General features: G+C 37.4%; 1 protein-coding gene across 11 annotated transcripts in view; it reads right to left on the bottom strand.

Moving 5' to 3' along the window:
- Nucleotides 1–25,427, bottom strand: part of mcf2la (mcf.2 cell line derived transforming sequence-like a) — an 88,670-nt gene that overhangs the window by 33,787 nt on the left and 29,456 nt on the right. For 9 of the 11 annotated variants that reach the window (XM_053476739.1, XM_053476736.1, XM_053476746.1 and 6 more), the window contains exons 2-4: nucleotides 14,526–14,609; nucleotides 8,597–8,711; nucleotides 4,642–4,732 (exon numbers count right to left, since the gene is read on the bottom strand). In XM_053476739.1, the coding sequence (XP_053332714.1) occupies nucleotides 4,642–4,732; nucleotides 8,597–8,711; nucleotides 14,526–14,609 (290 nt within the window). Of the gene's footprint in view, nucleotides 1–4,641; nucleotides 4,733–4,943; nucleotides 5,253–8,596; nucleotides 8,712–14,525; nucleotides 14,610–23,193; nucleotides 23,398–25,427 lie in introns of those variants that run through there. The other 2 variants (XM_053476740.1, XM_053476745.1) reach the window with 2 other exon arrangements.

Below are 25,427 nucleotides of genomic sequence, written 5' to 3'. Positions count from 1 at the left end.
ATGCAGATTTAATGTAGATTGCCTAATGTTTTCAATTTGATGTAATGAAATAATTAAATTAAAGCAAAGCATAATTGCATTTAGCCTCTTTTGTATCCACTCTACAGCCTGCATCAGTTTTTTTTCCAGTTTCACACATACACACACACTATTACCTCATCTAATGGCTAGTTCATGTAATGCATTTGTTTTAGTAAAATAAATGCAGTTTAAAAATAATTATCTTATTGTTACATTTTATTAGATTAAGCCTCCTAGACAAAGTACAGCATAGGTCTTAAAAAAAAAAAAAAAAAAAAACACACACACACAAACTGTGGTTAAAGAAAACTGTAAATAAATAAATAAATAAATAAAAGGTAGAAAACTGGAACAAAAAATGTCTACATGACAGTTCCAAAGTATCTACAATTAAATATTATATATTTATTATATATATTTAAAATATTAATATTTTAAAATAAAATTAACTACTGTATCTAGCTACGGTAACAAACTAATTCACAAAACCTAATTAGCTACCTAATTTAACAAAATAATCCACAAGCTCTAACTAAGAAGCTCATTTACAACTTGGAGCTAACTTTACCCAAATTTTAAAGGTGTATTTTTATTAACATGGGAGGCTAATGAAATAAAAAAAAAAGTTATAAAAAAAAATGTAATAAAACTTAAGTAAAATACAAATTTCCTGAAATAATGTAACCGTAAAAGAAACAAGTTCAATTACTTAATGTGTTTTACCCCTCAGCATAAAGCTCGTGATTTTAGAACTGATTCAGAACTCTAGAAACTAAACAATTTAACTTAGTGCTTCAATCACCATCCTACAGACTTCTAAAGAAAAAAATTCATCTCCTGGATGTACAGTAGCCTGTATTTACTCCATTAGCTAAAATGAGAATCATTACTGAAGTTTCTCAACGCTGTTAATCTGATTAGCCCGGTAACCTCTTCCCTACTGACCGGGTAACTCACTCATTCTCTCTTTCTCACACACACACACACACAGAGATACACACACACAGATACACAGACACGCACACTCTCAGACTTCCACACAAATCCCATGTTAGACCCCCTGTGGTTTCTAATCTCTTTGACGGCTGAACAGGTCCACCGAGAGTAATCCCACTAAACCCATAATCAGGCCCATCTATATTATCCTCACTCAGCAGTGAACCGATCTCTTTACCGTACATCCGCACCATCGCCATGATTGTTTTTGTTCAAATACCCCAGCCCGCTCCTTTCGAGTCCTTGGGACTACCATTTACATTGACAGTACGTTGCTTTTATGTTGATTGCGTCGAGTTTAAGGCTTGATGGCACCAGGTTTCTTACAACCTGCTGATCAGTGGTTTAGTTTATTTCTCCTTTTATCCCTAGTTTTAATTACCAGCTCATTGCCCATCACTCTATCCTAAAAACACGAGGGAAACAAAGCAGCTAACACGTGTTTCCTCTGAGGCATGTGGAGCCACAAGAAGCCAGCCAGTTTCATCATTTCACACAGCTTCTCATGCTGCGGCACACTCAGATGACAGTGCTATCTACCCTCTTCTGCGTTCACAAGCACCTTGCATTCACCTAGCTAACTAATTAAACATCCAGTTTACAAAATCTTACTAGCTAACTAATTCAAATGTTGTTGTTGTTCTTTTGGCTGCTCCCGGCAAGGGGTCGCCACAGCGGAATACCCAGTCTGCACTACAACTTGCCAAAGTTTTTAAAAAATTTTTTTAATGCCGGATGCCCTTCTTGACGCAACCCTCCCATTTTATCCGGGCTTAGGACCGGCACTGCATCAATAGGCCGAGGTTTGGGCACTGGCTGGGAATCAAACCACTGAGCCACCAGTGCCCCTTAACTAATTTAAATGTACAACAAATGAAATAGCTAGCTAATATAAAAAGCTAATGTTAAAAAAAAAGAAATAAACCTACTAGTTTTCCAACTGTACAAGCGAATTTACAAAATGTAACTATCTAGCTATCATAACTATTTTTGTGGCATCTTGTTGCTAGTTGTGCATTATATCATCTACACGTTTGCCTGCTGAGTTACGCTGCTGATTTACACTACCGTTCAAAAGTTTGGAGTCACTTTCTAAATCCATGATGGTTCCTGATTTTTATTTCTTTCTACATTATAAAGGAATGCTGAAGGCGTTCAAAAAATGCATTAATCTCCTTTAAACAGTTAATAGTGAGATGTTTCTGCTACTTATGCTCTGTAAAGACTTCATAACGCTTCTAATCTGAGGTGCTGTTAGTTGGTCATTTTTCAGGCTGATAACTCTAAATGAACTTCTCGTCTTGCGGCAGGGGTAGGTTTTGGTATCGCCCTCCTGGGATGGCCTTCATGAGAGCCAGTTTCATTATGGTGCTTGACGGATTTTGCAAATGCACTTGACAATACTGTTCTTACAGAAAGCCTGACCTCTGTGTCTTAAAATAACAACTAACTGTAGTTTTTGTTGTTGTTACGTAATAACCTAATTCCATATGTGTTATTTTATAGTTTTAAAATCCCCAGTATTGTTGTAGAACGTAGAAAATAAACAAAAACAAATAAATTTGCAAGTGACCCCAAACTTTTGAATGGTAGTGTATGTCAAACTTGAATGTGAAATTCAAGTGAAGGAAAAAAAAACAAAAAAAATTCCTCTTATTGAGCGGAAAAACTAACAGGCTCTAAGGAACTTGTACTTAACCCAACCAGAAGCTAACATTTATAGAAAATGGGGAAAAAAAAAGAAGAAGAAAATATTGAATGAATTGAACTTGAAGATATTGTCGAATCGATATTAATAAGTTACGATTTTAAAATGTTTGTGCCAGTGAAAATTCTGTTTGGCTTCTACTGTAGGTTTGAAAATAACTAAATATGAAACTCTTTTTGGCATGTAAATACAGCAATCATCACAGTTTAATTTAATCAATCAGTTATCATTAACTAAATAATGAGTCTTCTTAAAAAGACGTGTCGCCTGCGCAGCAAAACTGTATAAATTTTTACATGCTGTACAGTAAAAAAGTGATGTAATCAGGAAGCATACAATCTGGAGGATTGGTTCAATTCTCATTAATGATTTTCGGAAGCGTTAGTATGAAAAATTGTGTTTGTGACAGACGATGCCAACGCGAGACGGCGGATAGTGATCCCAATGTGCCCCTATGTTTTGCAGGCAGACTATACAATGAAAAAAATGACTGCAGTGTTTTTTTTGTTTTTTCAGCATACTGTACTGTAGATCTCAAGCCTAGTTGAGACATAGTGTAGGAAGCACTTGAACTGCAGACTCCCTGTTGGCTATATACTTAAATCCAAAGCTGGACTTGAGTTGTGACTGGAATATAGTCCCTCTGTGCATTGGGTTGAGCAGAACACCAAATATAAGCTGTGGCCATAAAACAGTGAGCAGTAAAACTGTAGTTGTGCAGAGAGCTGTACACACACACACACACACACTGCCTAAAGCAACAGCTATTGTTTTAACCACCTGGATGTTTACAGACACGGTTTAACATGATGAAACTCCAACATCATGTCAAAATATTACAAAAGCGACCCATATTTCTCACTAACCTTTATGGAGGACTCAGAAAGTCAACAACAACATTACAGCATTTTATAAAGGATTTTAAACAATGAGAAAAATAGAAACCATACATACAACACAATACGTCAAGACATCCTGCAAAATATACTGTATGCATCAGCTTATTGTAGCTTATTTCTCAACATTTTCCCAACAATTTATTTACTAAGAATGACACTTCGTAATCTAGTTACACTTAATGTTGTGGAACGTACATTGAATAAATTACTTCCTTTTCTCATTTGCATAAACAGTGAGCTCCATTTGTTTTTTTTCTCCAAGACCTCTTTTCTTTTTCTTAAAGGTAATAAATTAAAAATTGATGCTTGATCAGAGAGAAAGCCCTGAACACCTTCCAGTGTCGGAAATTTTAGAGTTACAGCTGTACATTTGATTGTTACACAGCACTGACACTGGAGACTCCTTTAAACATGGTGAAATAAACGCCTACTTACAGCAAACTACACCATATAACAAACAAAACCATGTTTATAATTATTGGATACATGATTATTATTAGCTTTCGGTTACTTAAGCCTTCTACTGTAAAGTCGCTGCAGGTTAGTCATTACTATAGAAATTATAACAAACTAAAATTTCTGCCAGATCACCTTGTAGCACCATGTAATTTATTAACAACAGTCTGTATAATACATTTGCATATCCTGGAGTTTATGTGCAATTACTTGTGCATCATAGCAAAATTCTAATTCATAAGATCACATGAACACAGCAGTGGGTCTGAGCTTCTAGAGTTCAGCTGTTTTTAATTGTTTTTATTTAACATTAGAGGTCATTGATATGTGATTTGCAATGTTAACATGTGGGCAATTAATAAATATCTCACTCCTCTGTAATCGTTATTGTGTCTAGAAATGCAGCGTTCATTAAATATTAAATTTTTTGTGTTTCTTGGTTCATTAGTTCTAACGCTATGCTGTTCTTGTCTTAATCATCTTCACATTATAAATCCTGTCATGAACAGGAACAGAGCGCTATACAGATATTAATCATCCATTGCTAAAACACACACTTACCGCGATGCGCAGTAGTGTTCCCTTCACCGATGCCCATCTGTCTTGCCTGCGGTCGATGATCAGGATGAAGCCAACTCCTGATGCGCTGAGGCTACGGAGCAGAGAGGCATGGTCACCATGGCAGCACGGACATCTCTCTCATCTCCCAACACACACATAACATTCTTACACACAAGCACACTGACGTATCTATGTATCTACTCCTACAAAATGCACACTAGCTTCCAGTATTAAACCAGTCCCTCTTATCAATGTAAGATCAAAAATCTTTCATGTTGCTGAATAGCCTTAATCACACGCACAGATCGTAACCGTAGAGACGTGGCCTAGAGATGCTTAGCTGCTTGTTACGTCCATCACCAAGGAGAGAGGACGTTCACTCCTTTGCCAGGCTCGTGCTGTTTCACCATGGTTACCGAAACGTCCGTCCTGGAAAAATCTTTCGGTTTTGGTGCCTTTTCAAAGCAAACTGATGAACGTCAGCTTTATCGCAAGTCTGTAATCCTGTCCTTATTCCAGAAGGTCGATGATGAAAATCCACAAGCGTTTTTTTCCCCCCCCTTCACTGTGTGCAAAGGTACGTGTGTGTATGTTGCTCTGTATCTCTCCAAATCCTGTGTTTATAGCTGCAGTAGCACTGAATTAAAGCACCAACGATGAAGGCAGTGCAACCTGCTCCCCGCTCAATCCAGCAGCCAATGCTGAAGAGTCAGGAGCTACCTCCGAGCCAATCAGGGTACAGCATGGTTGTGACAGACAGCGCGGCTTGCAGGCTCAAAAGGCTGAATTGCTAATGAGCGAAAGAGGGAGGGAGTCAGGGAGGGAGCCGTCTCAATGATAAAAAGGTGGCGAGCAAGGAAGGAACTGCTGATGCCCTTTATATTATTGCCGCCATGATAGTAAAACACGTACACACAGGATGTACACACCTGTAAGTTTTTTTTTTTCCCCCCCAGTCATCCCTACTGTAGCTACAATTTCTTTTAAACCTACTGTACCACATTGTATCTTGCATCAGCTCTCTTGTTCCTCACACTCCACTGCCCTGCTGGAGGGGAGAAAAAAAAAAAACCCGAACCCATAGAAAAGTGGAAGGGGGAGATGCATTCTCTCATCATCACGAGTAGCGACGCTCTTCTCCCGGAGGCGCAACATGGCACAGCCATCATGACTGATGTGCCTCCAGAGCAACAAGATTTCACTGATTAGTATTCATTAACCTCTAATCAGAGTCTGAAAGGGATGTACAAGAGCAAAGGGCTCCAAGCTTCAGTCCTGGTTGCACAGAATCCACAGTTTTATGGTTTACGAGGTTTAATAACAGTCGCACATTTAAAAGGTTAAATATAAAATCTGCAGTTGGATGTTATTGTTATTCGACGTTCTAAACAGCGGCGTGATCACTGGTCAGATTGGAGTATTTCAGGAACTCAAATAACTGCTCTTTGCAACCATGATGAGCATAAAAAAAACATTTAAACACATATCAGATATTCTATTCTGATGTCTGATGTGAACATCACTTCAAGCACCTTCAGCTACTGTATATCTGGGTGATTTTAGGCTTCGTGCTGCTCCCACATTACTGCATGAGTGAATACCAGTTCAGGTACTTGAAGCTTTTTTTTTTTTTTTTTTACATACTATTACAATAATTTAAAAATACATTATATTCATGATTCAAGATGCAAAGATGCATTTGGGATTAAAAAAAAAAAAAGTACTACCCCACAACAGTTAATACTCTGCCATGTATGTCTACAGACACAACTATTTGGCAGGTGGCCCTATTGTGCTGGAGTTCTATGCTGAGATTATGTTAATAATTTCTTTTTTACATACAGTAGAACCTCAGTACCTAATGAATCTAAAACCGATGAACTGTGTGAGTTAATCAAATATTAATGATATGAACCTCATGTAGACTTCTTTGACGTATACCTTTCACTAATAAATATGCAAGCACCTTTGAATACTTATTAAAATTCAATTCAAATTCTATTAACATTCTTTTAAAAAGAATTCTTTAACCTTGAATTAACCTCTACACACTAAATGAGATAATTATCCACCTCTTGTGAATCTGCATAAAGAGCAAAAAGGATTTAAACTGAAATTTTAACAAACAATCTTCAAAATAACTAAATTTTTATTTATTGGAATAAATAGCAGGCGAAGTGTTTCTTTTTTTTTACTCAAAGATATCCTGTGTCTCTCTTTGTTTAGAGGGCTCATTTACAAAAGCAGCACCAAATTAAATCTACATAAGCGTCCTGGAAACCCTCAGGCAATTAGACCCTCCCTCCTTCTATCTCTCCGTGTTTCACCTTCACACCCCCTTCCTCCTCCTCCTCCCTGCTTTCACTGGTCTCTATTCCCATGAGACAGCAGTGGAGGAGAGCCAGACGGAAAGTGGGGGAGCGAAAAAAAAGAAGAAAAAAAAGGAAAAAAGCATTCCATAAGCAAAATTTCAGGCTGGGACAAGAACAAGGGTTTTAATAATGAACAGTAGATATGAATATTAAACATTAAATCATAATGAGCGAGATTTCGCCTTCATTACACCATGAATACAGTAAAATATCAGATTATTACTTATACAAATGTGTGGTACTTTAAGTACGTTCGAGTTGAGATTCTCTCACTGGCTGTGTACTAAAGATCCGGATCTCAGGATCACCTTCGTTGCTTTTGTTATTTATTCAATCCAAACCATGTACAGTACAATATTTTATACACCAAAAACACACACGCAGTGACCTCTGCTGGCAAAATCGCAAACACGAATGAATCGTGCATTCTATATTCCAAAGCAACATTACATACACTAATAATGATTAGAATACACTGTATACAAGTAACACAATGGAAACACTCAATTATCCACTTAACTTTGTTCTTAGTGGAAAAAAAACTAGCATTTTATTTTGCAGCGGGGAAATACAGTAGATCTTATTTAATATAAAATTCTGTGATATGTAGCTACCAGGCATTTATAATCATCCAATCATGTGGTAGCAGTGCAGTACACAAGATTTATCACAAACAAGACAAGCGCTTCTTACTCTTAATGCTCATTAATCTTAATGATCAAACATTAGACATTAGGGAAATTATTAGCCAGATTGGGATGTTATCAGCCATTTTTCTTATCATATTTTATTAGCAACCACCAGCTACATATTCTGTCTCATGAAATCCAGAGATGTGAGAGGTAACATGCCTCCTTTGTGTTGTCATGCCATGCTAGTATGACGATAGACCATTTGTAGTGGGAATAAATTGGTCTAGTTACGTATCAGCATTCTTTTGTGTGGCCACAATTACTAAAAAATAATAGATTTTAAAACATTTACTGTTAATTTATATGTGTTTGCATTTGAGATGGTTAAATGTCGCTCTTCCACTTTAATCCTACAGGTGGCGCACTCTCTAGACTATTTACACACTGGCAAGCGGGACAGCATCCTGTGTGGTAAGAGTGAACTAATGACTAAATTTGTTTAGAATTGTACCAAAAAAAAAAAAATCTAATTAGGATATTTACTGTACAAATCATAGTCATGACAGAATCGCAACCCATCAAATCGAACCTGGGTATCATCCTAATATCGTATCGGGTGATCCCTAAAGATTCCCATTCCTGATTGGTAGAGAATAAAAGATCCCAAATCTGATCTCAAAAACAGTGCAAATCTTGTTGTCCTGGTCAGGGTTCGAACCTATAAACTTCTACTCACAGGTCTAACCTTGGATTAAATTACCTTACTGGTTATAACTCGCCTAAAGCACCACATTTTCATCTTGCCCAGTTGGTTCCAACCTAAAACAACTGCTACATAAAGGTTTACCATCATCTGTGAGTAACACCTAGGAATCCTTGTGTGCATCATATATAATATCTAACATTCACATTCATAATTATACGAGACTAATTAAGGAAGCGGATACACACCTGGGAACGCTGGTCAGGTACGTCAGCACGTTGTGGAACTCCTCCTCCTGCAGTTCTGCGAATGTAGGGAACTCTGGGAAGACGATGATGGGGCTGCCGTTCTCTCCTCGACCACCTGGGACAAACATAAAAAAAAACATTGTTAATTCCCTCTTAAAATCAGTTGAGTTACACTGTTTATACAAATGTTAACAGATAAAGCAAGACATTTTTTTAGTGTTGGTCTGTAAAATGGCTTTCTGCAGCGACCTAAAGCTAAACCTGCCACCAGAGGGCAGTCACACCTCTCCCAGTCAGTCGCTGTATACAGCTGAGCGAAGGAGAATGGTAGTGAACAGTCTCAGTATCTGCAATACGAAGCAAAACACACACACACACACACCGTAATGCGTGAGTGAGTGATGACAGTGGGTTCTCTAATGTTATATATTTACCACAGAGTTAAGACCTTGCTTAAGGCAGTCACTTGGGATTGATACCATCATCCATCATATCAGCGTGGGTGTTAAGTTACCCAAAGGTGGATTTGGGGAGTATTAAGCAATAAACACAATGGTCACCACTGGCCTCCACAGTCCCTAGTTGGAGTAGAGGTTCCTAGATGGATGGATGGATTGACAATACAAGCGTGGGTTCTAGCTAGCCACATTTGTATTCAAACAGTAAGTATATGTAAACATTCTTAAAAAAAAAAAAAAACGAAATTAAAACACAGACATTTAAATATCTGTTTAGGATTTTAAAACCATCCCTTTAGCTGTTGCTAGGTTAATCCACATACAGCTTAAGTCCTCCATGCAGTGTCTGAAATTTTGGTTTGGGTAGTACAACAAGCAACCTTGTGGTCACTCACTTACAGTATCGTCTATACCGCTTTATACTATACGCGTATAAAGACTACTCTGCATGTCTTTGGACTGTGGGAGGAAAGCGGAGTACCTGGAGAAAACCCACCAAGCACGGGGAGAAAATGCAAACTACATACATACAAAGACGGCAATCGAGGCTGGCCGGGAATCGAACCCGGACACTGGAGGTGCAAGGCGACAGTACTAACCACCTTGTGGTCACTGATAGAGTTCAAAAGGAAGTAATTTGATCACAGTTTGAAAATTTATTTTAATCAGTTAGAAAGATTTGGGAAACAGTTGAGTAAATCTGCAAAACCTGTCACACACAGGACGGTAAACCCCTAATACAGTATGATTTCAGTTCATATGTTAATCTGTCTGTCTGCTACAATACAAAGTGAGGCACTTTCGCTTGCTGTCATTTACTTGCAAATTAATAAATAAACAGTTTGACAGCACAACAAGTTTTTTAGACTTTCACTCAGTTTGGTAAATTATTGTCCACAGGAACACCTAGTCAACTGTGACAAAACATTTTCGTTTAAAACGGCTACATATTCTTCTTTTAGAAGCTTTAAACTTTTACTAGCACGGATGCTGCTGCACTTGGGAGCCATGATGAACTTCAGTACTTACAAAAGTAATATTTCAAAAAGAAAATTAAACAAATGATATAACCAAAATAACATTAACACTTCCAGCCTTCTCTAAAAAAAACCTGGAGATCTCATTTTGCAATCAAACTGTTCAAATACTGAAGGTGCAGAAAAAAGACTATTATGAACATTACAAGCAAACTGTCTTACTAGCCAATTAAATCAGTTAAAAACATTCATTTATATTTTATACCAGAGTTGCCCTGTTTAGATAATGATCCATTTATAATTGTCGCCACAAATTATTTGAAGCATTGCCATGTAATATTATGCATCTAAACCAAATTGTTGATTGTTATACAGCACTGAATTGCTTCTACAAGCATGGATACGTGAGAACGGGAACATTTCTGACCTCAGGATAGGAAAAATCCATTTAACAGTGAATTTCTCAGGAACTGCGGCTTCTTGAACTTGAACATGAATTTGCTGAAGTCATTCTAAGATATCAGTGCTTACTACAAAGATCAGAAATATTTTCTTTATTAGCTTTAACCTTTATATTAATGTTAGTTATGATTTATGATAAAGGATTATAGATCTTTTTATTATCAGCATTTTGGTTTTTGTGAGAACATTACATTGTTCGTAAATCCTTGTTAGCTTCCTTATATGAGGACTGTTGGGTATCACTGTTGTGCTAAACCTCTACCTGTGACAAGATACACACCGAGCCTGGATCTCATGCGGTTAAAATGAACAAAAACAATTTCAGAAGGTGTTTTAAAAGCTATTTGAGGGTGAACAAACACTAGCATGCTAAAATAGTCGCGTTCATGTGTCGATCATTTCTTTATGAACATTCAGAGGAACATAAAATCACTGCACAACAATAAACATGTGTAGACGTATAACATTTCAATTATTTATTTAATTATTTTCTATTTGAACTGCAGTTGTCTAGTTACATGTTTACACGTAGCCCGTTAGGAGGAATTTTCATGGACTCGGGGGGTTGGGAGCAGGTCAGATGGGAAGTTAATTTTCTATACTGTAAGGAAGCATTGCGGCACTGGCGAAATTTATTGCATTGACCGTCAAACTCCCACACACACACACACACACACACACACGTTCGCAAACCGAGGACCTTTCCTTATCTTTCTCCCTCCGCATGTTATAATACCAACCTCTGCCAAACTCGCAATGTCCTTGGTGAAAATAACGCTGCTGTCCTATTCATCATTAACACTGCAGAGCCCATCTAGAAGTGTGTGAATGTCTGCGTGTTGGTGTGTGTCAGAGAGGGGCAAACAAGGTCGATTTGGCCCCCTCTGCTCTGCTTTCACACATATATACACAGATGGGCTGGCACACATGTTTCACCAGTGAACAAACTGCATCCTGTTAGCATAGCCAGGGTGATGTAAACTTCATTTACGAGATGAAACACAGATCAAAGGCGGTGGAGAGAAAAGCGGAGAGGCTAACCACGAAAAGCGAATTGTGTTATATAAACACACCGTGAGACTGGCAGGGAAAGTCTGTCATTTACCGTGGGTGGAGGAGCAAGGCAAGATCAGTGGTCAGTCTCAGTCTCTCTCACACACAGATTTAAAAGCAAGTACTAACCACACCGCAGAAGCAATTATAAACAGAGTGTGCCTAGAGTGCAGGCCACAATGGCTACAGTTCATAGCAGCTAAAGGGAGACACATCATTAACAGAGCACCAAGCGCAGATGATTTATAATGAAAAGACAGACTGCTGGTGAAAATATAGAAAACTTGAATTCCAAGACGCTTACAGTACATACGCACACTGCTATTTCTGAATCTGCAGACGTTCGATCTCATCGCCGGCAGCATGGCTGAACACAGTGTCATGGAATCCATGAATAATTCAGGATGACTGTAACTGAACCATGTCCTAACTGGGACACATGTAGGTATCGAACTTTGAGTCGGTAGCTTTGTGTACGTGGTAGTGAACTGGGTCGTTTAACCGCTTCCTGGACAATACAGTACATCTCTTTCAGGACAACCAGTACTGTAGCAGCACCTTTCTAAAACATGTACAGTTCCAATCAAAAGTTTGGACGCGAGTTTGGATTTATTTCTAAGACACAAAGATCAACCGTTCTGGACTGGTAATTGTTAGAACAGTATTGTTAAGTGGATTTGCAAAACTCATTAAGCACCATAATGAAACTGGATCTCATGAAGACCATCTCAGGAAAGCATAACCAAAACTCTCTGCTGCAGAGGAGAAGCTCATTTCGAGATATCAGCTTAAAAAAAAATCACCGATTAACAAACAGCACACGTTATGAAGGTTTTACAGATTATAAGTAGCAGAAACATGTCAATATCAACTGTTCATATTTTAAATGCCTTCAACATTTTTGAAAATAACATTAAAATCAGAGATAACTATGGAACTCTTTCCTTCTTTCTTTTTTAACGCCATGCCAGCTTCTATGGCTATAATAATGGTGAGAGTTACTTTAGTTATTTAATATTAAAACTGGATAGGATGAAGAACTTTTAAACTACAGTACATTTGGATTTACTTGTTTAAAAACCTTTTTAAAAGTGTCAACAGAATAAAACAGGTTCCTTTAAAGTTACAGTTAAAATAAGATAGGTTTGATGGATAGCATGGTTCTTTATGATAAACATTGTGGTGGATTTTCGATAGACAATCGAAAGAGAGAAATACATCTTGTATAATTTACTTGATCCCAACGATTTTTAAAAGGAAATGTATGTCTTGATCCAACATCGGTATTTATTTCATATAGTTTATTATTTAAGCATTGATCCAATTCTGATTGATATTTATTTTTGATGTATTCATTTAAAATTAGTTTTAAATCTGTGAAGGGTATAAAGTATTTGATAGTTTTTTTTGGATAATGCTTCTTTGGCAGTTTTGTCTGCTCTCTCATTACCAGGGATTCCTGAGTGCCCAGGTAACAGATAACTAGGTTAAAATTATTGGCTTCTAAGAATTATAACTTGGTTAGGACTTCCATGATTGTTGGATGATCTTTTTTTATATTTTCTAATGCTTGGAGACATAATTTTGAGTCTGTTATTATAATAAGGTAATCCTTTCGTGATGTGGTTTCAATGAATTTCAAAGCCATAAGCAGACCATTTGCATCTGCAGTAAAAAATTGAACTTAGATACCATGCATTAATGTATACAACACGTTTTAAATTCATAGTACCAAAGTGTACATACTGTATATAGAGTGAGCTCTCTCTTTTTCCTAACCTTGTGATTGTCTTGGATTTTCAAACAATGCTTCTAATGCACTTTGTCACGACAGGTCTTTCCATTATATGATGGAAAGACCCATCAGTGCAACATTAAAAACAAGATTCTGTGCAACAATTCACAGGTTTGTATAGAGTACGAAAGATGTCTGATGCTATGTGAGATAGAAATGGAACATCTGAGGCTGAAGCTGAAACCAGCGTTTAAATCACGCCGTCAGGTTATAAACCTTTATGGATGCTGTATTGCTTATACAAATTTAAATTGCTGCTTTAAAAATGGTAGCTACCCGCTATTCTATAAACAATTCATAAACTATCCAGGTAATTTAGACTCTGCCTTTAACTAAACATTATTATAAGCCTGGTCTAACTGGTCAATAGAATGTACTGTAGTGTATATGAAAAACAAACAAAATAAATGCAGGAAAAAAAACCATACTAGGCTAGACTTTTTATAGAATAGTGAATATTTTTTACATTTAAACCAGCATTTAAACCAGAAATTTTCACGTTTGTGCAGAAAGAACACCGTACAATGTAGCGTCTTGTTTGTGCTCACGCTTGGAATTTTCTTTCTGAAGTGCGTTTAGCCGATCTTTTCTTCCAGTTTTCCTGAAGTTTAGGTTAACTATTAATATTATTCATTCTGGTGTTGATTTCTGGTATACCCGGATACAATTGGGTTTTTTTATTTGACGCTTTTGTAAACTTCTAAATTGAAAATGTCTTCTAATATCTTGGAATAGCTAAAACCTTTACATGATGAACTCTGTGTATGTAGACTTTTATAAATAAATAATGCTGACTATGGACTCCCATGGAACCCCAATGACATGAAACACAGCCAAATGAATTTGCCCTACCTCACATCAGCATGGTCTATAAATACACTTCTGTACGAGACTTGGTCATGAGTAACAACTGTTACGAGCTCAGATTTCCCTTCTAGGGGCTGACCATATGTACTGTATGTAGTATCTTCAATACAATATATTGACCATGCATGAAATGTGAGGGAAATACAGTGATGAGTATTAGCAGCTCAGTGTGCATTGAGGTTCTTCTTTTCTCTACAGATCCTGGTCACTTCCTCTTACTTAAAGAGTACCGTTCAGCATCATGAGAGGCAGTTTTACAGTAAAAAGGGTCGTAAAGTGATAATGAGCAGCTAGAGCAGCTGGGGGATCTGTCTCACCTGACAGGAAGGCGAAGCCTTTCCTGAGGTCAGGGCTGATGTCTGCTGCGCACAGCGGACTCGTCTCCTGCTGCATGATCTCATCTGGAGGGAAGAGACAAAGAGAGAGAGATAAAGGTTTAGTACAGACAATAAAATTCCATCAAGAGTCACACCTGAGGCTTATTCATACTGGGTACAAATATAGACAGAGTACAAACCCTAAAGAAAAAACATTCATCTTATTTACTGCATTTTGTATACAGTATACCTGAAGGGGAAAAAAAGCAACGGACTGAGACAGGAAGTAAACAGTAAGGTTTAGTCGTGTGGGGAGAGAAGTGGATTACTGTAAGCAGATTTACAGGCTCCTGTAAAATGCAGTGTGGCAATCTGCCTGCGTATGTGTGCGCTTGTGTGTGTGTACCAGTTTGCCTACATTAAGACAGCAAACACTGACAACAGCTGCAGAATAAAAGCACACGTAAAACACTGTGAACACACACCTGGTAGACAGTCTATCAGTGGGTAAGTAATTTTTATTTCACACACATGCTGCGTATGAGTTATGCTTTTCACTGGAGGATTTTACCTTGAAGCTAAAGGCTGGTTGAAGCATGCTTGCATGTTTGTGTCATGATGGAGAGAGGAATTATGGGTAAAAAACAGCTCGTAAAAGGTACTAAGTGAATGGGTTTCCGGAATCTTCAAAGCAATGTATTCACTCAACTATTTATCTTTTTCTATGCGTATACTATATATTATCTGTATACTGTATCTACACAGATCAGCCATAACTTTAAAACCACTACCTACTGTAGGTTTTAGGTACCCCCTGTGCCACTGGGGCAGGACTCCACAAGCCCTCTGAGAATGTGATGTGGTGGCTTCCATGGATCAGACTTTTTTAGTCCAGCACATCATATGGATGCTCGATCGTAGTGGGATCTGGGGAATGTGGAGGCCAGATCAACAACCTTGAACCCATTGCCTTCTAAGCCCATTAACGTCAGGCTGTGATGCACTGGGATTTCTGGTGCCTTTCTATCATGGGCAGTATTGACAACAATGGTTTTTCTGTGGGATCGGACCAGATGGACTAGTTCTTTGGTTCTCACAGGCCTACTGTGAGAACCAAATACAGTAGATGAGCCTGTCAGCAGTTTACAACGTATAGTTGATATTGTACTGTTATGACTGATCGTTGTACTTTACGGTATATCTACCAGTCAACACCAGTCAAAATTTGGCTACAAGTTTGGATTTATTTTCTACATTCATTATTCATTGGCACTAGGTAATTAAGTAACAATAACAATCAGTTGATAGCTTAAAACATGAAGGTCAGGTTATTCTGGGATAATTCTTGCAAGAACAGTATTAAGTGCATTTGCAAAACCCATCAAAGTGCCATGATAAAACTGGCTCTCATGAAGACTAGGGATGCAAGACCAAAACTCAACTTTGCTGTAGAGGAGAAGTTTATTTAGGGTTAATAGCTAAAAAAAAAAAAAAAAAAAAAAAAAAAAATCAGAAAAGATCATGGAATTAGAAGGTGTGTCCAAACTTTTGACAGACAGACAGATAGATATGGACACCTTGAAAGCTTTTTGATATAGAACTATTTTACTCAGCTGTGCTTAAGTTTTGGTGTGTGTTTGCAGATGGAAAGTACTTATGATTCTGTTCACTATTTAAAATTCATACCGTGTTTATTCTGTGAAGAAAATAAAAAGAAATTCCAAACTGTCTCTTACGTTGTATTATTATTATTATTATTATTATTGTGGTCAACAAGATTTAGATGAAAAGTTATTAGTGGTTAGCACTCTCGCCTTGCACTTCCAGGGTCCGGGATCGATTTCCGTCTTTGTGTGCATGGAGTTCTCCCTGTGCTTGGTGGGTGTCCTGCAGGCACTCCGGTTTCCTCCCAGAGTCCAAAGACATGCGGATTAGCCTAATTAGCGTTTCCAAATTGCCCATAGTGTGTGTAAATGAGTGTGTGCCCTGAACCCTGTCCAGGGTGTACCCCGCTATGTGCCCCAAGTTTCCTGGGATAGGCTCCAGGACCCCGCGACTCTGTATACAGGATAAAACGATATAGACGATAAGTGAGTGAGAGTGGATACCTGAGGTAAGACCTGGTTTGTGTGTTTAAATTTTAGATTGTAGAGACTAGGATGACTAAATCCTACATGGCTAATCACAACATAGCAAAATCGAGTGGTTAGTTGCCCTTTGATTACCAGGCTGTTTAGTCAGACAACCCAAAAAACCCTTGAGATTAAAGCTGTTGCTAGCGAACCTGCTATTAACTTTGTTTACAGGCAGAACGATGAAACTCCAGCTCATACTTCAGAATGTGACATTAAGCTCAGTAATCTTTCACGGAAACATTACCATCCCAGATTAAAGACAAACACCAAAAACCATTTGTAGTCTTAAAATGCAAGCATGTGATGACTGCATACCACACCTTAATCATAAAAGTTTTAAACAAACTACTAAAGCGCAAAAAAACAAAAGGTGAATTAACAAACGGAAAACTAGCATGCAAGTGCTAACAATCCAGCTCAGAAAGATGATTTGTTTGAGGTAACAAAGCCAGACCTGCGCCACAGAAGTTTCAACAGAATCTAATACAGCACAAATATATCACTGAGACTGACAGCTGAGGTTACAGAACAAAAACCTAGTGTTTGTTGGTTAACTTTTTCTGTCCACCTCAGGAAGAGCATTTGTTTGAGCTAGCAAAACATGTTTGGTGTCACTGAGGTAATTGCTTCAGCCTTGAGATGTAAATAAAGTACTATTTTGCGTTTGTAGCTTACTGCTGAAAGAGCACACAGTTAAGACATTCACCATTGAGACATTTCTTCCCCAGGTATTCAATACAAGTCTATTATAAGGCTATTCAATGCAAACAGAAGACTCAGAGCCAAAGGCTAATATAATCATTCAATAACCTTTCTAAGGATTAGTACTTTTACCATTCACACAAAATATCTCAAACATTTCAAGACAAAATTTGTTGTACCATTATAAATATCTGGGAAGGGTTTCAGTGTTTAGAAGAGCTGTTTTATCATAAATAAGCACGTAGAGTGGAGATTGTTCACAGGCTCTTGATAAATAACAGTAGACATTTACAAAATTTGAACTGATTACAACAAAAAGACCACCAACAATCATCAACATAGGCTAAAAAGACTTTCTACACAAAAAAAAGAAGAAGAAAAAGTGTATTACAGCTTTGTCCATGACTATTTTACTGCAAAGCACTGAAACTAGAGTCTTCTTACACCAGTGTGAAATAAAGACCTCCTTGCTGAAAAGTTTACTTTATTAACACTCAACATGGGATAACACTTTAGAATAAATAATCACAAATTATTAGTAATTATAATTATAATTAGTGTGTAAATATCTTTAAACCCTATCAGTAGAACCATTACTGATCAACCAGAATAAAATACTATACAGCACCGGGATATAAGTAACATAATTAATTTATAACGCAGGATAATTATTATGCACTATACTTTTTATTACTGTTGTAATGAATATCAGCATAGGTCTGATGAGGGTGCAGCCAAAGTGCTGAAGATATCACAGCCGTGCTGATATTCAGTACAACCTCATGATCTCTAGTGTGATATGGCTTTTATACAACAGTTTAATAAACACCATTTATCATCAACAGATTATAATTTGTATGTTTATTTAACCAGTTATTAGGCTGCATCAACACAAAGAGAGAGTATAATTAATGATTATTACACAATCGGTGAAGCAAGATAATGCATCTAGTTGAATGTCCCTGTGCTGTTGCACGTACTCCATGTCGGAAATCATGCCTCTTGTCTAAGCAAATTACTTGGATGAAACTTACTGTTGTCTAATATACTGTACTAATGTACCCCTAAACCATGAAGAGCATGTCGTCACACATCTTCTATTTAGTATTGTAGCTTGTGGTTTTAACTATAGCCCAGGGCTACATAACTATAAACTGATGACGGATCTAACTACAGGTTGAATTGTTCGATCTTCAAAGCAGGAGGCACACAAGATCAAGCTGTTAAATATTATTAAGCAGAGTAAGCATATTTTTGATAACCCTTAATAATAATTTTACTGCACACCTTAAATGCATGTAGGAATAATATTCCTCCGCTTTTTATAATACCTTAGTCATGATCCCTTGGCTACCAAAATTATGCAAGAGCATACTGTACTTTAATACCTTTCTCTGCAAAACTTCCTCAACATTTCTATTAAACATCTCTTATATCTCACCTCTTTCCTGACACAGAAGAATGACCCCTAGCATCCTTTCAAAACATTCCTTTTTGGTCTACTAAATGTGACCACTGTGTGCATTATTTACAAGTAGTACTACCTACAGGAACATGCAATGCTCAGAACTGCATCAAACAGAAACTGCACGATGGAAAAGGTTCATCATTTGGAAAATAGCCACCTGTCTTGTTTTGGATCATGTCCTCACAAGCAGTCTGGGTTTAAACATACATTCTCCTGATGTTAAAGTGCTCTCCCGATGGTCATGCCACAGCTTGTCTGGACTACAGAGGCAGACGATTATAGGTGTGTGTGTGTGTATGGACAGAATAAGCAGGTGAGCTAGAGCAGTAAAGCCTCTGTGATCATGAGAGTGCTTAAAATACGTAATATACATCAGTATCACACATGTACACAAGCAGATTTGAGGTTTGTGACATACACACACTGGTCTGTAGTTGCCACACAAAAACACACACACCCCCTAACTATGTCCAAATGTGATTCCTCAGCAGCCTGTACAATTAGGATTGGCGCATGAAGCATGGGTAGGTCTCGAATGCACATAAAACCCATGTGCTGTAGTAACAGCTGGCACTGGCATACAGTACAGTATGTGGGCTACAGTAATTCCAATCTAAGCAAATGTTAGCAAAGTGGAAGCTGGACTTTATCACTATGTGTCCTTTTATCACAGCTGTGTCCTACAAGCAATCGTTGATAAAAAGACAAAATAAGGATGTGAATTGAGCTTTTTATTTATTAAAAATGTATTGATTACTCTCAAGGATTAAGAAAAGCTTTGAACAGTAAACTTTCTACCTTCACCCAATTTATGCTTAAAAATATATATGCCAGCAAAGATTATACACACTACAGGAAAAAAAAAATAGCATGATGTACAGTATATTATATTAATATAGTGTAATATGTGTAATTATTTATTTTTTTTAAATATGTAGGTAAAGAAGTTATCTAAAACAAAAACATACACAGTATTATTGGAAAAAAATAAATAAAAGAGTAGTTGTAACTACAGAACCATACTTCCACTTGAATATTTGGTACGTATAAGGTCAGGAACAAAACACGCATGCTATTATTAAAAAATAATCAACAATAGGTGATGGGGTGATGTGGTGTCAACTTACCACCATTAGTTTCTAAATAACAATCGGAAACAATTCTGATTTATTAGATCTATTAAAGAAAGTCACCTTATATGTCCAAAAAGTTTTAAAATATAGTCTATCCTAACTGACTGTTACAAAAAAAACAGACCTTGCAGACTCCTTCCAAAAATACTAAATAAACATCTCCTTAGAGAAAATATCACCGTATCAAAAGCCAATGGTTTTAAATCCATCTGTGCAAAGCTATTCTATACAAGTCAAGTGAAACATTTGAATGTTGCAAACCAGTGAAACACTGGGTTGATAAGTGTATTATTGTACAGTAGCAGGGGATTATACAGTACAGGGCAATTAAAAAGAATGAACCGATTTTACTACGCAATATTTTATTAGGGAAAAGTAATACAAAACTCCAGTCAAGTCACAAGTATTCTACTCACAATCAACTTTAATTTCCTGCCTTACAAGTGACTCTGACTCATTCCATAACGATGCTTGAGAACTGAAGCAATTAGTCATGAAATCGGTTCATTCTTTTAAAAATGATCCTGTATAGAAAGATAAAGTTTTGTTTTACACTCATAACTGTGTTCTGTTATTCTGCAAAAGTCCCGGCTTGACTTGAACACTCCTCACAGATTAATAAAAACATCATTAAGTGACACATGGGGATAAATAAAGTTGTATGCATGCACACACCTTCAAACAAAGTGAGACGGTCATTATCTCGGATATAATAGCTAGGACAAATGCCTTAAAGTGCATAAGTTTGAAATAAATGATTCATGATTCCTTAACAATATAATTATATAATTATCTATAATAAGGTTTCTGTTTTTCATATGTGCTACTGATGTAATGTTCTGGACTGCTTGGATGTAAGAAAGTCATTGCGACTACAGTGATCTGACATTTCCATTGGTCTCTATAGCTACTGCGATAAAATATACAACATTATACACAGCTCTGATGCATGGAAAGGTACAATTCAAAAACCAGTGGTGCCTGGACAGAAGATGGGCGTGTGCTGAAGTGATTTGCATGGGTTCATTGAGAGAGCATGTATGAAACTCCTGTGAGGCCTGCCACATTTCATTTAGTAGGGTTTAATCAAAACCTTAACTTAAAAACAAGTCAAAGTATAAAAAAATGTCTTGAATAATTTAAATTTGTGGAAACACGTGCAAATAGGACAATTCAGGAATGAAAAAAGGCTCTAGGTCTTGATGGCCAAAATAGTATACTGGCTAATCGATTATAATTACATAATCTAAGCCAAGATCACACCATGAGACATGCATTACTTCACTAGGAATCTGTCTGTGCACGGCAGGACAAACATAAAACAACATCTACACGTTCCAGCAGTTTCTCACCATGTTGGCCACACTATGGCAGGCATTCTCTGAATGCTAATTAGTTTGTCACACTAACAGGAAGACGACATGCTGCTGTTTCTTTCACACATCACATGCATCCAAATCATAGTGTAAAAGAGTGACATTGTTTAATAGAGAAGCAGACAAATAAAAGCTCAAAACAGCTTCCGGTTTGATTTGAAGTCACGATACCAAAAGCATATTGAACAAGGGGAAGGAAAGCATCTGACAAACCTGTTGATTAAAAGGAACACGAACATCGTTGCTAGGCAACTGGAAAATGGGATGCCGATCATAAGGATCATAAAAAGCACAGCGTAGAATAGGAGTGTGATGGAAAATCCTGAGAAAAGTCTCCACATGATCAAAATTACTCAGTAATTATGTGCAACATGGACCTGAGAACTAAAATTCATCAGGTTTGTTGGCTGTGAAATGTTTTTTATTGTGAAGCCAACACTGAAATCTTTAATGAATTGCGAACGCAATTTAAATCGAATGGGATTTTTTCCTTACTCACAGTGCAAGCCTGATGATCTGTACTGATCCAAGTTCAAACGCCTAAAGCGCATCCATTACTAAGCTAAATCATGCAAATTCCATCTGAAGGGCCTCTGTATGCCAGAACTTGGTTGTTCTGCAGCCATGGTGACCTCAAGTTGCTTGGGCAGAGCCAAGGCTGTAGCCATGGCGATGTTTGGGAAGACTGACAGATTGGCCCTAAAGCGTAAGCCTCGCCGGCCCGCCGATGCCAACACAAAATGGTTGTCGGAATTTAAGCCCGAATGCGATGCCAATGCTGGAGTGAACACATGGTCGGAGGGGAAAGAAGAGCTAACACATGCTAATAATGTCAACTGATCAAACTGTATTCAAGGAAGAGAGAGAGCGACTGTTGTGGAGGGTGTTAACATTAGAGGAAAGGGTAAATTTAAAAGTAAACAACTAGTGTTTGTAAACAGAACTTTGGGAAGCAGTAAAGTGTGAGAAAAGCCAAGGACGATGTCATTGCCAATGTGACGTAAAAAAAAGAAGCAGATTTTAAAATTCCAGTATGCAGTACAATTTCATAGTAAACAGAAAATGTCTATATACTGAATTGAATAAAACAATATCAATGCGTTATGAAACTACAACCTCAAGCAAACATGTAGCTTTAACCTTTATAATGTCCGTGGTGTTATTTTACTTGTTTGTCTATGATGCACTACAATTTAACTGAATCATAAATCATTAAAAAACACCTGAACTACAAGACAAGACAATATTTTCATATTTCAAAGTAAAAAAAAAAAAAAGAAAAGAAAAGGGGGCTTAAGCAATGCAGTAAAAATTCCATTACACAGCAAAATGTAAAGGTTTAATACTGAAGATAAAAAAACAAGTAGATTCACCTTATAATATTATATATAATAATATTTATTAAAACATTTTTTTTTTTTTTGGGGGGGGGGGGGGATCCCAAGAGGTTACGAACTCACACTGATCTACACCAACCTTTAACCTTTCAGCCTTAAACAGAACACACAGTCTCTTTGTAAACCTTTATAGAAGTTTATGCATTGACTAATAACTACTAGTAATTTGCGATCACAAAACAATATAAAGTTGTAAGAATAATTTAGTGTTCTATAACAAACAAGTTATGACCCATCTCCACACACACTTCTACCAAGACACATGACACCTTTCCACTCTGTCCATTAGCTTGATTGACCACTTGAACCTAAATAAACTAAATACCTACATTGTAACCGACACACTGTAATACCTCTATAGTTATATCTAGTTATGCAGCCAAACTGAGACTTGTATCAAAAAGCAGAAGGCATTACACATTTAAAAAGAAAGCCTGTGGCGGTCCTGGTCTCCTACCTGTGGTCACTTTGAGCTGGAGCCACAGGCGTGTGATGTCCTGACAGAGCAGGGACACTCTGTTCAACGCCATCCTGCCTGTGGTACACACTCCCTGGCTCACTCCCTACACAGGTGGCCCTCTCTGTGGAACTCTGCTCGGCCGGCATACACAACAACACACCAGTGAAGACAGATGATCCGTCTCTGAGCTTCACTCAACCCCATGTCTCACTCACACACACACACACACACACACACACACAGGCACACATGTGGCTGGACCAACTCTGCTGGCTTCAGGTTACACCACCCACTCTTCATACACACACACACACACACACACACACAAAACCAGGTAGATAGAATAATGCCTGAAGGAGGCTGTGAAAGCAGCCAAACACTGTGTGTATCAGCGCTAAGCTTTTAATGAATTCTAACCCTCCCTCCCTTCCTCTATCCCTCTCTCTTAAACACACACACACACATACAGAGAAGGTACACACAGTAATTGTCACATGGATAGATTTTAAAAAAGGAAGGAGGGACAGAGAGACACATAGAAAGAAAATGGGTTAATAATAAACAGCCAATAGAGACACAGCACAGGTTTGGAGGGGGCGGGACAAAGACGCCCTCTACAGGACAGAGTCACATCTGTCACACAGTGTCAAATATGGATGGATATATAAGTACACGAATTAAATATGGATGGATATATAAGTACACGAATATACTATTATATATATAAATATACACTTAAGTAGATATTAAAAAATGATTCCTTGAAAAAGAAAAAGTGTTACATAGAACAGCTATTACTTTAGAATACATCCAGGTTGCTAAGCAACTAAGCAAAAAAAAAAAAACATACAATATATTGTATATTTATACTTAAAGTGATAGCTATAAGTTTTACTCAACAATTTTAGTCTTAGCCGTTCATTAGTTTGCTTGTTAACAATCACTTTGATAGCGATGGTTACGTAGTAACAGGAGTAATTTTCTTTTCCTGCCATGTGATGACTTCATTAAGAGACCAAGCCGTGGCAGTGAAAAATTTGATTTATCTCAATGCATAGTGACCACAAACGAGTGTGTAACACCATACAACTAGCTTAGCCTAATGTGATCTAATTTATTGCTGCAATTTGCTAGCAAGAAATGTATGTTCAGCTACTCCACTGACCACTCCGCTGATTATTACTGTATGTCTCCATTAGGTAACTATTTATACTCTGACATTAATGACAGAACCCTGCTATGACTATAAGACTATTTTAAAAAATCTATATAAAAAACCTTGACTGATTAATAATCAAATCATTAGTGACATGTTTAAGACCAAAACTTGTGTAAACCTTTTTTTTATTTTATTTTTTTTAAATATAAAAATAAGAGAAATTTTGAATCATTAGGGTGCTATCGATGGCAACATGGAGTGAATCGCCAGCTAGTGAAAAAAATCAAGTGAGCACACTAAGAACTGCAGGAGGGCATTCAATTGCGTGTGCGCGCACACACATGCACACACACGATCATAAAGAGAGGGTCTCTTAAACAGAGGCGTCCTTATAGCTACAGGGGAAAACCCGAGCGTTCCCCACAACTGCTGTGAATGGCCATGCAGCAGTGCATTCATAAAGCCTGGGAAACTCTCTCACACACAGACACACCCGCACACACACACACACACACACACGCATACATATATACACGCACACATGCGCGCATACACACATATTTACATATATATATTTACATATATATATATATATATATATATAAAACCACACACATACACACACCTGGTTTGTGGCTGGAGGCTGGTTAGTCACGCCATGCTATCATGAATTAAAATGCTTTAAAGCCTTTGATGCTCTCAATCCTGAGAGGAAAAAGACAAAATGAATTTCTTGGCCCGAAATATCCGGCTCTAATCCTTTTTTACAAACACTTGGTATCGACTTACAGGGACAACTTTCCTGCTGTGGCTATTCTTAGACATGAACTGTTACTTTTAAGCTGTTACACACAGATATAGCTAGGCTAATATATTGTGTGGAGACCCAAGTTAGGAAGTTACTAGGAAGTTAGAGTTAATTTAAATTAACATTATTAATATTATTATATTTTGTTTAACTCGACGCAACAGAGTTACAAAATTTGAGTTTTGCCTTAAGCTTGTTTAAAAAAAAAAAAAAGGCACACATTATGCTACATTAGTGTTTAATTAGAGTTGAGGACTTGCATGT

Source organism: Clarias gariepinus, chromosome 18 (assembly GCF_024256425.1).
Source record: "Clarias gariepinus isolate MV-2021 ecotype Netherlands chromosome 18, CGAR_prim_01v2, whole genome shotgun sequence".
NCBI classification, from domain to species: domain Eukaryota; kingdom Metazoa; phylum Chordata; class Actinopteri; order Siluriformes; family Clariidae; genus Clarias; species Clarias gariepinus.
Note: the sequence above shows the minus strand (reverse complement) of the source record. Positions and strands in the feature narration are given on the sequence as shown.